At 33.5% G+C, this 14,158-nt stretch overlaps 1 protein-coding gene across 3 annotated transcripts in view; it reads left to right on the forward strand.

The window, feature by feature from the left end:
- The first annotated feature begins 7,801 nt into the window (after positions 1 to 7,801).
- LOC137718363 (BEACH domain-containing protein B-like) overlaps positions 7,802 to 14,158 on the forward strand; it is a 30,594-nt gene continuing 24,237 nt past the window's right edge. The window contains exons 1-6 of one of the 3 annotated variants that reach the window (XM_068457899.1): positions 7,802 to 8,038; positions 8,566 to 8,789; positions 10,953 to 11,016; positions 11,582 to 11,816; positions 12,695 to 12,871; positions 13,315 to 13,632. In XM_068457899.1, coding sequence (XP_068314000.1) covers positions 8,668 to 8,789; positions 10,953 to 11,016; positions 11,582 to 11,816; positions 12,695 to 12,871; positions 13,315 to 13,632 — 916 coding nt within the window. In that variant the 5' untranslated portion in view covers positions 7,802 to 8,038; positions 8,566 to 8,667. Of the gene's footprint in view, positions 8,039 to 8,565; positions 8,790 to 10,952; positions 11,017 to 11,581; positions 11,817 to 12,694; positions 12,872 to 13,314; positions 13,638 to 14,158 lie in introns of those variants that run through there. The other 2 variants (XM_068457898.1, XM_068457900.1) reach the window with 2 other exon arrangements.

Here is a 14,158-nt window from a genome sequence, read left to right on the forward strand (position 1 = left end):
AATTAAAATCATCCGAACCTGCATTAAAAATCCAACTTGAAATTAGAGACATAGTGATAGTGAATCAGTGAAGATTTATGGTAGAAAGAGAAAGAATGAAGAGAGAGACCTGCGTCCTCCTCCTGACCCGAGCCCCCAATTCGAAACCCAAACCTTAATTCGAAATCTCAAACACACATAGAATCACTGGAAAGAACCAGAGGTGGGGATGAAGCCATGAGGTGTGGTGGTGGCCAGAGTGGAGACAGTGTGTCGGAGTGAGATTGTTAGACGGTGGGTGGCTGCTAAGCTTCGAATCCGAGAAAGAGAAAGAGTTTGAGACTAAGTGAAGGCAGATGAGAAAGGCAAAATGAAATGATCGAGAGAGTGAGTAGGATGTCGGCTCGGTTTTGGATTGAGTGGAAGGAAGGGTGGTTTCGGTTTTGAAATGAGTAGGGGTGGTTTCTGGGTTGCAAAGAGAGATAATACGAGTGAGGAGATGGAAAATAGGTGAGAGATAAAGGGTTAGGTGGTTTATGGGTTGGAGAGAGAGAGAGAGAGAGAGAGAATAGGGTTTAGGGAGAGATGACTGATGAGATAGAAAATAAGAGAGAGAGAGAAAGAGAGAGTTTTGTCTAGAAAACAAGCATCAGTGACCCATCCATCCTACTTTTGTCAGCACCACACCACACTTTAGTGATTGTAATTATATAATAATAATCATTACACATTCCAACACCACACACACATATATATATATGTATGTATGTATGTATGTATGTTATACGAGTAAAGTTTGGTTTAGGAATACCGAATTATTCAAAGTGTGAGACTAAATCCCATACCCAAAAATTCGGAATCGATTCGGTTTTGATACCAAAATTTTCAGGATTTTTGGTTCAATATTTTTTCAATTCGGTTTCAATATGGTTTGAGATTTTCAATATTTTTTTACAGCCCTAGGTATATGGCAGAATAATATACAATTACTTTATGAGAGTTTTCACCTTAATATCATCGAAACATTTGGTAATAATTTTTTTTTAATATCATTTGTACATTACCTTGTCATATGCAGGTGAGATACTATTCTCCAATATGATTCACCACCAATACGGTCCGCCACCAAATATGCAAAGATATATTTTAGATATAACTCAGTCAAAAGTGAGACCTCTACTTTTAGAAGATACAAATTTATATTTTACTGTAAATTTAATCTAATCTCTTTAATGCTCAAAAATTGTTAAAAGTTAAATTTCATATTTTATAAATGCACGAAGAAGATAAAACTTGCAAGTTACTGTAATATTCATCTTTCAAATTTGAGATGGCCTAAAGACAAAAATAATAAAAAATATGATGGCATATTGAGAAGTTGGTATACCATGACCAATTGACGGGAATATCATATTTGTTGGACGGTTTATTGGTGGAAAATACAATGCATTATACAGATGCAAAGGTCATTAGGGTTAAATAAACAAATTGGAGAATGTGGTCCTAATCTAAAAGCAAAACCAGAATAAACAACCATTAGTAGATTGGAGAACAGAAAATTACTTAAATATTACCAAAAGAAACATTAGTTAACATATAAATAAAATCTAGTAATTATGACTCATTGTTCACCTTCGAGAAAATTTTCAAGTACAGAAAACAGAAGAATAAATGTTAATGAGACTCTTTGCGGGACTCTTTGAAAGCTTATATCTTTTGCACAATATTTTATAACATTAGTACAAGAATTGATGTTAAACTGTGAAGTGACAGAGAATCTATGAAGAGTTTCACTTTTGAGAGAGTTATGTGCCAACATTATAAGACATTATGCTAAAAATATAATGTGGTAGCGAATCTATGTAGAGTTTCACTTTTTAGAGAGTACTTAGTATTACTCGAAAATAAGTTATAACAATGACTTACCACTCGTTGTCCTTCTTTTAAAAAAGAATAAATTTTTTTTAAAACCAATTATTTTTTAGGAAAACTAACAAAAAGTTCAAAAAAAACTTTAGTTTTAATTAAAAATTACAAATACAAGTGTAGTGAATAGTACCAAAAAAAAGGTAAAAATGTAATTTTTCGTTAAAAGTGAATAATACCGGAAGTGTTTAATTTAAAACTCTCTTTCTTTTTCTAATTTTAGATAAAACTCTTTTATTATTAATCTTTGACATAAGCAAGTTTTCTTCTTTCATCTGTTGAGGTGATGAGTACCGTAAGTGTTTAATTTAAAACTCTCTTTCTTTTTCTAATTTTAGATAAAACTCTTTGACTATTAATCTTTGACGTAAGCAAGCTTTCTTCTTTCATCTGTTGACTCGACATTTATTAATTTAAATTTTCTTTCTAGTGACACATGATTTAATATTTTAGTTGATAAGGTATTATAAATAATGTCTCACTTCTAAAGTATTATTAATAAAAAGAAATACTAAGGAGATTCTTACAAAATTTGGAATCTTCATACTCTCTACGGCCTTATATTTTTTTTACATAATTTTTATAATATTAGCACGACAATTAACGTTAAATTGTAAAATGATGAATAATCCATTAAGAATCTCACTTTAAGAGAGTTCTCTAACATTTCCCAATAATAAATATATATGTTATCACGTTAGCGTGTTTTTGGGTGCACTGAAAACCATTCAATATGACAAAGTCACAACTCACGGCGAACCCAAGTGACCAACCAAAGTGGAGTTGATCATACTCTTAGTTTTCAATTGGTGGAATTTATGAGTTAAATAATCCACACTTGCACATGAAATTATTGTCTTTAGGAGACAAAAGATGCCTTGGAGAAACACATTTTTCTACTTAAAGAAATGGGCAGCAGAAAAAATTAGATCTCAAATTCTCCATGACTGCCTTAGTCTTAACCACAAAAGAAGAAAAGCTTGGCATATAATATAAATAAATAAAATTGTAAATAAATAATTAATTAATTAACCTCACTGACTTTCTTGAAATGCAAGGCTTGAGAATTATAATTTAATCGTGTTCCTCTGAACCACTAACATTTCGGTTCCAAAATTGTGGAAAGGTTTGTGATGTGAAGGTTCGTTTGCAAGTTACAAGGTATGCATTATTGGTGAGTACACATCCTGTGTATATGAATAATTTCATTTTTTTTAATTATTTTTTATTAAGGAGTGTGATTAGTTTTTAAAATTTGTGATTAGTTTTTAAAATTTTAAAAAGAGTATGAAAAAATGATGGTGGAACAATTTCTCTTAATATTACATAAACTGTTTTGTCCTTCTTATGTAAATATTGTGTATCAAAAGTGAGAGTAAAATAGGAAAAATAGAGATATGATTGTCATTTTTTCAAAAGATACAAAATTACTATTTTACCCTCATTATATAACTATTATGTATCAAAAATGAGGGCAAAATAAAATTAAAAAAAAAAAGGGCAAAATGTTGACAAGAAAGTATGTAAGATGATGCACAATTTTGTGACCAATCAGATTTGTCCAAAATAATAGGAAATCAAACAAACAAATCCAACCCCATCTAGAAAGGCCACAAGAAATTACATAGCCCAAATGGAAGAGGAACGGCCCCTAATTGGGCCAAGCTCAGGCCTAAATGTTTTGGCCCAATGAGTAAATGGGCCCAGCCGACTCTTTCTGAAGCATATAAGGCCCAAGCTCATGGGAGGGTAAGGAATCCATCGATCAATTTATTGCTGAAGTTTTTTTTTTTTTTTTCTTTATTTCTTTTTTCTTTTCCAAATTTAGAGGATCACTGGTGCTTAATACCCCTGCGTTGCCGCGGGTTTGAAGTTAAGATGTTAAAAATGAAAAAATTTCTGTTACAAAATAGGAACAACGATAGCAACAATGAATTTGGAAAAACGTTAACTGGAAAATGTTAAATTTAGATAATATAAAGATACAAATTATAGTTATCCATTATATTGTAGCAGTTGTATGTATTTCTAGACCAGGAAGATTACATTCAGTTACAAAAAATAGAAATTTCTGGTATAAAGATACAAAAAACATGATAACTGAATTTCTTCTAATAACCCCATCTAATATAGTGTGTTCCAGCTTTTGCATACAAAAAATGAGGAGATGGTGTTGTATGAGGATGCCAAAAATATTGTTGAGTTTTGGGCAAAAAAAGATATGTACAGGTTTTTAAACATGTTAAACATGATTTAATATAGATAAACAAAATACGATAAACATTCTTGATCAGAGTAATGAAAGGTGTTTTCAGCCCTTGTTGTCATTGATAAAACAACCTGAACAAAGAGGCATAGAACATAACGTATTTAGATAGGATTTAGTATCACATTTAAATGGTAATGGAGGAAAAGATAAAACAACTTGAAAGCATACTAACCTAATCATTGTTTCCAGTGCTTCTGTGTGGCTTTGCCTGATTAGGAGGTGATTTTTTTTTGTTTTTAATAACTTGATTGGAACCTCATCACATTCTCTTGGATCAACTTCTGAAATTTCTTCAGATTCACTGAGTTGAATGATTATGCAACATTAATATAGTTTTTCACATAAAGAAGAAAAGATGATTTTTTTTTTTAATAATTATTGAAAATGTTTGATATGTAAATTTTAAGAAAGTTGAAGTGAACATATGGAAATTTTTTAAAACATGATGTAAAAATATAAACATCATATTTGAGAATAGTATGAAATTAGATATCAAACCTTTGTTCACCAGGAATGAAAAGCGCTCTTCTCACAGATTCTCTTTTTCGTTTATAAGATTGATCACTTGGTTTAGGTGTTGAGAACGATTCAAAAACAAAAGAAAAGGACTGGCAAGAGCGGGAGAAGCAAACAAAGACAATGAAGAAAGCAAACGACTGCCAAAAACGGGAGAAGCAAAGAAAAATTCAAAAGAAAACGGAAGAAAGAAGAACAAAGGTAGAGATACTACCTTGTGGCGATGACTGACACGTGGACGGGTATAAATTTTTATTGTTTGTTGTGCCACAAATCATGTGGCCCAGTTTTAATCACATTTTTTTTTTATATTTTTTTTTTCTTCCCATCAGATATACATGGGTTTTAAAAGTTAAGAAGGTATAAAAATTTTATTGTTTGTTATCATAGAAAAATTTTAAAAAAAATGTACAATGATAAAGTATACATATACTAAAACTCAGTTAGGTAGCACAATAAAGAACAAAGAAAAAGTCACTTATTATAAATCACCTACTTTGCTTATGTTTGAGTAGCTCCGGGAATCGATGGTTTTCATATCCTGCAAATTCATACTCTTAACTTCGCTAGCTTTATATACGATTGTAATTTATCGATAAGAGTTGGAGCTATATTTTTCATTTACCCTGGTCAAACAAAGCATAAATTTTTTAATTTCTCTTTCATTCTTTATTTATTATTTCCTATTTTCTGTACTCTAATTTAAACATCAAATTCATCCAAAAACAAAATTTTTTTAATAATTATTTCCTATTTTATGTGCTCTAAATTAAACACCAAATTTACCCAAGAACATAAAATGAGCAAAAATAAGTGGAAAAAAAAAGAAAAAAGAAAAAGAAAAGAAGAACGACATACCTGAAGTAGAACCAGCGCGAAAATGGCAACACAACACTTGGGAAAAATGAACAACACCGTTTCCTGAAAATACAAAACAGAACCAAATCATGCACCCATAATAACAATGACGACACACAAACGAAAAAAGGACGAAGCACCGTTTGCTAAAACGCGAAAGAAAGAAGCAGAAAAAGCAAAGGAAAAACTGAGGAAAGAAAGAGATAAAAATGAAAGATAAAGGGAGAAGCCCTCTCAGCAGAAAATCCCCCGATGATCAACACGTGGAAGACAAAAAGTAGAGCAAAACCAAAAAATAAAATAACCAAAGGCAAGGTGGAAGACAGCGGGGCTTTTCACAATTTTTAATATTTGGTTTCCATGCATTCAAAAAATTTTATAATGTTTTATAATGTTATATGCCACAAACCTGGATTAACTCATTTTTTTAAATATTTGTTGTCAGTTTTTTTATTATTATTTTATTCTTCTTTGTGCCCACACTTTGCAGGAGACTCTGCATTCAAATGTTTTTATAATATTTTATTGTGTTCTGTGCCACAAACCGTGTTCCGTGCCACCAACTGCAGGAGACTCGGCGTGGAAGGCAAAAAGCCGAGCAAAATCAAAAAATAAAATAATCAAAAGGCAAAGCAATAGGGACAAGTGGGTTTCTCACAATTTTTAATAATTATTTTGTCCATGCATTCAATGTTTTTATAATTTTTTATTGTGTTGTGCACCACAAATCATGTGGCCTGATTTAAGTCATATTTTTTAAATAATTTTTTGTCAGTTTTTTTATTAATTATTTTATCTTTCTTTGTGCCACAACTCAACGATCATAGACACACAACCTGGGAGGACAAAGGATGATCAACACGTGGCAATCATGGGCAATAAAGGTATTTTATTGTGTGAAGCAGGCAGCAGAACGGTAATGGACCGAAAAATTCAGGGGCATTTCCGCCCTTTTACTATTGTTGAACAGTGCTAAAACTCAACTGAGTTTTAGTATATATAATGTAAATTATCAATTATGCAACTTACAGGTGGAATGTGCACTGATAACTTTAATCAATGAAGATGGTGATATGTTTAATGCAAAAATAATAAATATGTTTCACATAAATTGACATTGCAGAGAAGTGCTCCAATCATGCTATTGAGAAACATTGATCCAAAATTGAGTTTGTGTAATCGTACATATTATTGTGTCCTGGTTGTCACCAAAACCTTATTGATGTTGAAATCCAAATTGGAGTGATATCCGTGGCTACTCATAGCTCTTTCTTGTCAACTTCTAAGTTCCCTGTGCCAAAGAGAGGTTTCATGACCACCATCCATTATCAATCACATTCCACATCCCACTTAAAACTTTTAGATTCCTCGAGTAGACTCCTCTATAAAAGCATTCTAGCTTCAGAGGCGAGTGAGCCAAGTTAGGAAAGAGTTTTACTGTTGTGATGGGGCCAGATCCTATTCGAAGCATTCAGATGGTCCAGTCGGCATTGGAGAATGCAAAGAAGGTTGTTAACGGTCCCGGAGCGATGGTTAGTCCAAGGCCAAGAGAACCCTTCAGATACCAAATACACACAAAATAGAATGTTTTTACCAAGGATCCATTAAAGACTCCCAATAGTGCCAAATGCTTATTTGCAGCAGTTTCCAATCAAGTTTTTCTCTCACCATAAAAAAGTATCCCATGTAAAGATTTACCTGTATTCAGACTTTAGTGATCAATTATGCGTTGGTCTATCTTATGGGGTCTCAAAGTCAAAGCACAAAGATTTTGTGTTTATGTCGTGATCTTTAATTGTGTAGGTTAGTAGTTTCTACCTAGTCATTTTCATTCTTACTATTTTGATGTATTACACCTGCTCCTCCACAATCAAGATACCTTTTAAAATCATAGTTGCTTATAAATTTTTAATTACGTGCCTAGACGCGATTTACAAGTTTTTAGTTTATTTTTGGTATTTTTATTTACAAATATACTTTTGCTATACGCAAGGGTTAAAAAACCTTTCTCGCGTGCATAAGCACTTGCAAAGAAACTAATGTGTTATAATACGTGTGAATAATAAGGCCTCTTGCTCGGTATAGGTTTCACCGAAGAGTAACGACAACGTCTCAATGGTCGTAAAAAAGAAAAACCCGGTAAAATCTGTTACATTTACCGCATTTTCGACTGTCAGATAAAATTCACATCACCCGCTTTGATCTTCAACCACTACAGTAACAGGGGCAATCTTGAAATTTAACGAGTGTTTGGGGGTTCGTATTTTCCTTCTTCTTTCTTTCCGCATTCCGCTAACGCATTTTCTGTCGTGGATTCTACACTGACGCCATTGAAGAAGAGATAGAGCTCCCAAGAATTTCAGGCTCAGATCTCCAATCGCAAACCTTATCCACACCGTGCTTTTGGGCCCCACGATCCGATCAGGTTCTCATCGTTTATTGTCTGAAATTCATGAAATTGATCAAAGAATTCAACCATTGAGTTCGAGTGTACGTCGGTGATCAATTAATTATTTCTCTATTTTTCGTTGATTTTTTCCTCAGAGTTATCAACCTTCATCCGCATTTAGTTTTATCAGACATTTCAATGTTTTGCTAAATAATGTGGTTTTGTATTTTGTATTTTTTGTTTATTAGCAGCTTATTTGATGTAAATTTATGCTTTTTGTGCATGGGAGTGTTAGTTTATTGATGTGATAGCTTGTCGGAAACTCGGATAGCGTTTCGGTTTGTTTGCCAAGAAGTTGAGGGAAAGGAATGGAAAATGAGTTGGAGGTTTTAGAAGATTTTTGTTAATATGTACTATAGGAAGTTTAACAGACAAATTCAACTCTAACCAGTGTATTTGTTGTGTAAAAACTAACCGAGATGCTCTTATTGTTAATTTTTCGTGGAACCAAATTTCTAGTCCTTTTTGACTGGTTTCAGAATTTCGTGGATTAGGCAGTAATTTAGTATGATTTTTAGTGTATGGGAATTTTTTTTAACTTAGTGGTGTTTTATGTAACATTTAATAGAAGGCAAGCACATTGAGGGTGATGGGCTGGAGTCACCATTTGCATCCTGACTATTGGATTATGAAGTGTTGACTTATATGAAAAACTTGGCTGTGGGGAAGCATGAATATTGTCAAGGGTGTTGCTGACCTTATTCGAAGGACTTCCGGTGGCCACGATGGAGATTCTTCTTCAGGGACCCAAGCTCAGAAGTTCTCTCCTCCTGGCTTGAAGATCCGCTTTAGGTACTTATGATTCACTGTTACACTACTTTTTGTTTTACTCTGGCATGTTGGTTATTGTAAATTGTGATTTTGTGTTTACTCATATGGGGATGCTATGTTAGATTGAATACAGTCAAGTTAAATTATTGTAATGAAAGGACTGGTATGTTTAATAATCATTGCATATTTTCAGGGATATATGGAACAATCTTAGTTAATTTTAGCTAGTTCAGTGTCTGGGTCTTTGGAAGAAAATGATAAAATGGTTGAAGTATTTTATTCTCCTCCCTCTCTGGAAAAATTGAACCTAAAGCTAGTCTCAAGGCCTTTAGGGATGTTTCATTTTGTATAATTTAATGAGATGGGGGAACTGCTCTAGGGTACCTTTTTAGAGTTTTGTGTTACGATGTCATAGATGAAATTTGGGTCTGCTTTTTATGAGAGTTATGTCAAATTGTTGGTGGACCTCTTGTTTCACCGAGTGTGTGCACTGTGTTTAATGATTTTTATTGGCAAAATTTTTTTCCCATAAAAAAGTATCCTCTGGGTCTCCACTCAATTGGTAAAGGGGGCACAGCTGAGATAGGTATTAGGTATGTGTCACAGTATTGTAAAAAAATATAGTGCCCATGTGAGGGCTAAAGCTGGGAATTGAACATTTGAAGAAATGTGATTATCACACTAGTATATGGAGATTGAATTCTTTAGGGTTTTTGGTGGTGGAAGAGGTGGATAATTTGTCAGAGAGAGTCCAATCTTCGGCTACTCTAAGGGCTCTGATATGTCCAGAATTTAGGGCTGTTTCTTTTATGTAATACTGTCTGATTGAAGAGCTGTAGTGTTTTAGAGTATTGTTGTAATAATCTGTTGTTTTTGTGTAGTGTTATGGTGGCTTTTTTTAGATTCTTTAGAGAGTGCTTGTCAGGTTTGGGCCATCGAACACCTTGTACTCTTTCCTTTCCTCTATTAAAGGTTTTTACTTATTAAATAAATCTGTTTGGAGAGGAGATTAATAGTAGAAAGCCTTCAATAGGATTTTACTGCCTTCTGGTCATGCTTGGCACCTCCTCTTTCATGGTAATGCATGACGCAGGGGCTATGTAAGTATGTATGGAGACATAGGACAAGTTGTCCTCTTGCATATCAGACCCGACTAGCAATATCTACAATCGCTTCTTTATCAAATATATATATATATATATATATATATATATATATATATAATTTTGGGCAGGGAAACTATGCACGGCAAGATAGGATTTAAACAGTTATCATTACATAAGAAAAGGAACACAGGCCCTTAAAAATTTATTTCCAAAGACTTTGGAACAATATTCTCTTTAGAATACAAGAATCCCAGTTGGACTCTGTAGTCTCTGCACAATCCTGATGGCTAAATTCCACAAGGATAATGCTCAAGAGGGAATCTCCATACTTAAAAACACACTATTTTCTTTCACCAAATTCTCTAAAGCCAACCCATGACCATCCTTTGGTTTATGCATTGAGCACATCTAACCTAACGGTCAATTTCCCCTCTCCATTCCTATCCCAAAAGTAATTTGTTGTTGGTTCCAAAGTTTGAGCTACTTTATTCCATAATGGACATAAGATAAGTGGGAACGGTATTCAAGATTCAAGAGTCAGTGAGCCAGTCAGGTTAAGTGCAACGTTATCTCCCCCATCTAATTTTATCCTCACTGAGTCAACAATGGGGTCCAGGAAGATAAAGCACACAGACTGCCCCTAAAGAAAGTCCCAAAGAACTCAAAGGCCACGCTCCTGGTCCTGACCAACATCCCAAATACTAGCTATGGACGCTAATATCTCTACATTAGTACCCACCAACACACTCTTAGACATGTTAGTTTCAGCCCCAACTTTAAGGCCAACTATATGAGTAAATTCTTGTAAGCATTTGCGGTTCAACCATAGCGACATTACAGAGTGTGGGCAAGTGTTGTAACTGCAAACAGGGGAATGCAAGACTTGTTAATTTTATGATGCCTAATTTGGTTAGCCTTTTGTGGTCCTTTTATTCCATTTTCTTCTGCTGTTAGTAATTTCTTTGTTACACTATCTACGTGGGCATTAATGTGCAGAATTATTAACTATCCTTTTTATAAGAGAATTTATTAACCTTTTAGGATGGGTGGTTTGATGATTTGGCCCTTTATTTTGCAGTGAAGTTGGAGATGAGGCAGTCCTAAACATACTTTGGGATCGATATGAAAAAGCTGTTGATAAGGTATGCTTGGAAGTTTATTAATTTCTCAAATTCTTTCTCCAAAGATTCTTCATTGTTCTTCACGGAGGCTACTTGTAAACTTTTTTTCTTTCTGATGTAATAAAATGAACTGTGCCAAAAACAAGGGTTGTGCGTTGACAATTACATTTTGTCAAGCTATTTATAAACTTTTCCTCATGCACTATGTTCAAGATTGGCTAGGGATTTTCTGTCTTGCCAAAAACAAAAGAGGGACTTACTGGTTCTTAGAGGAGCTATCCTCATTTTCTTGTCCAGCTATGTTAGTTTCTCTAACAATGACAATACATATATTATATGCTCAGAAAAAAGACTTATAACCTAACCTTCATGAAATTAGATATCCTTCAAGGAATTTAATTTACAGGATTTGAGAATAGATACTATGGAATTGTTTTCTATCTTTGGACATAACAGGTTAGGAAGAGTACATCATCTTTACAAATGAATTGATAGCAGAGAATGACGTAATAGCTTTTCTTGTTCCTTGTGCGCTCTAGTTGATTTATGTTTTAACTTTGTGATATTATGTTCACACAATATACAGGTGGAAAAGAGGAGGCTGTTTCATGTTTTTCTTAAGCAGTTTCTGGTTGTATTCAAGAATTGGGAACCAGTAAATACAGGCCAAATGTCAGAGGCTTCTTCAACTACCATTCAATATACAGAATATTCATCTCATTCAGATGATGTAGTTATTGGCTGCTTTGCTGGACATCCTGCAGAAGTCATCTTAGTATTGACTGAAGAGATTACACAATTAACTTCTATGGTTGCTGAGTGTAAGTTGAAATTCATGCTTGCTTTTTAGCAATCGGCAATTTACTTTGGTGTGCTGTATTAAAATTTTTTGCAAAACATATTTTCTTTTATTTTTATGAGATATTTTTGACCATATGCTTGATACCACTATAAGCCAAATGTTAGCAGCCCGATGTTGGAAGTTTTAGTATTTAAATTAATTTATATATTTTACCTTGTATGCGGAGATAAACATTCTCTACTTGAGTTGAGTAAGAATGGGAATTGCCTTTATAGCTTCCAATCTTCTTTCCAGCCAAAATGCAGGCAGTTAGTTATTGTGTTTCTATGTTTTTTTTTTCTTATTGTTGTTGTGTGAGTTTGTGTTTTGTTAGGATCTTGCAGTTTATCGACTGCCAGGCATACTCATTAACTTACAGAAATTGATCTAAAGGAAGGATCTTGCTTCTTTTCTTTTCTTTTCTTTTTTAAATAGTAAGATGAAGAAGTAATGCATTCTTTTGTTGTGTGAGTTTGAGTTTAGTTAGGATCTTGCAGTTTATCATCTGCCAGGCATACTCATTAACTTAGAACATTCTGTTTTCATATATAACAAAGTTGATTATACTTGTGCTAATCAGCATGGTAACTGCACATTATTCATTGGACTTCATCGTTGCCATCTAAATTGTATCTTGTTCGTTCTCTTTTTTCACTTTTGGAAGGCTTTTGGTGAACTCTTTTCAGGATTGTGGTCATGGTACCATACATTGATATTTTAGCGCTTTTTGTTTGGTTAATTAGTTCCTTATGGCCGTTTTGTCCCTCCCATATTATTTAGTTATGATCTTCGTTCCTTCAAATTGGGTTTTCTTGCATGTAATTTATGGTTACTTTGTTTCTTCCATGGTTAATACAGTAAATACCAGTATAGTGCGATTGTCAGCAGACTTCTCTGGCCATTCCGCAACCTTAAATATCATTTCGGAAGGAGTGCCACTCCTGGATGCTCTTATGATTGTTACTCGCTCATTACATAATTGCAGAGTTTTTGGATACTACAGTGGGATTCAAAAGCTAACGGCATTAATGAAAGGTATTAGTAGTATTACTCTCCTAGTGTAATTTCTTTTTATGATGAGACATTGTGAACTGGTGTTCAAATAATTTGAATTGTTGCAATTGCTAACTTATTTAAAACCCACACGCCTAATCTTTATAATATATTTTATATCATAACTTGACTTGATTGAAGATTTCTTTTGCTGATAAAACTATAGGTTTTTATAATTGTTATTTAAAACCCCAACCCACCTAAATGATTGAAAATAACCCATTCAAATGACTAAAATTGGATTGGATTTATAATTCGGTTGGTTTTTCATTTGATTGTGCATATATTTTGATTGGTTTAAATGTGTGTGATGCTGTAACATATGTTATTAGGACCCTATCCACCAAATTTGTTGATTTCTTTTTAAATTTTAATTGATCTTGCAAAACATTGCTAATTTTGCATTGTGTTTTTTGTTATTTTAGGGGCTGTTGTCCAGCTTAAAACAATAAGCGGTGCACTTTCCGCTGATGAAAAGTCATCTAATTCTACTATGGAGAGGACTGGACTCTTGCAACAAATACTTGTATATGTGGTGTCAATAATGTGTAGTTTCATTGATTTAAATTCAAATGTATATGAGAGAGGTCAGTTGTGCAGTAATACTATAGGTTTTGTTTCAAGGGGTTGTGCATCACCAGTTGGCTCTTCTGGTAAGGTTCCTTCCAGTGAAATAAGGTTACGATGGCATCAGAGGGCAGTTGTGTCGGTGATGGAAGCTGGTGGACTTAATTGGTTAGTAGGTAAGGTAGGCAATTTTGTTTTTACTTGTTCTCTTATCTTTTCTTTTGGATAGGAAATTTTTATTTATAACTTATAGTGCACCATATCTCGACTTGGTAATACACAGTGAAAACTTGAGCCCTACTCTTAGAAACAATATGCTACAGTCTGGAGTCTGGACATCTTCCATATATGATTTGGTTATTTTGTAAAAAAATTTCATTACTCACTCTTCTTTACATCAACTTTTCCTAGAGAGAATTTAATCTTATCTTGATGACCTGTTTTTTTTCTCTTTCTTCTTGTTAGTGTAATTTTTTTTAATGATTAAATACATCAAAAGTGCTGAGTGTGTGCATGTCCTTGCCATTTGTTGTAAAGATTCTATTTTGTGTGCCTTGTTAATTTCCATAATGTGTCTGTCTGTCTGTCTGTATTTACATTTGTAAACTTCTTGGATGACCAATGACTACTGTATTTATAATCCACAGTTAGACTGAAATAACAAAAACTTGTTATTTGTCACAGTTCCATCACTTCCACAAG

The sequence above is a fragment of the Pyrus communis genome, chromosome 15 (assembly GCF_963583255.1).
Source record: "Pyrus communis chromosome 15, drPyrComm1.1, whole genome shotgun sequence".
In the NCBI taxonomy this organism is placed as follows: domain Eukaryota; kingdom Viridiplantae; phylum Streptophyta; class Magnoliopsida; order Rosales; family Rosaceae; genus Pyrus; species Pyrus communis.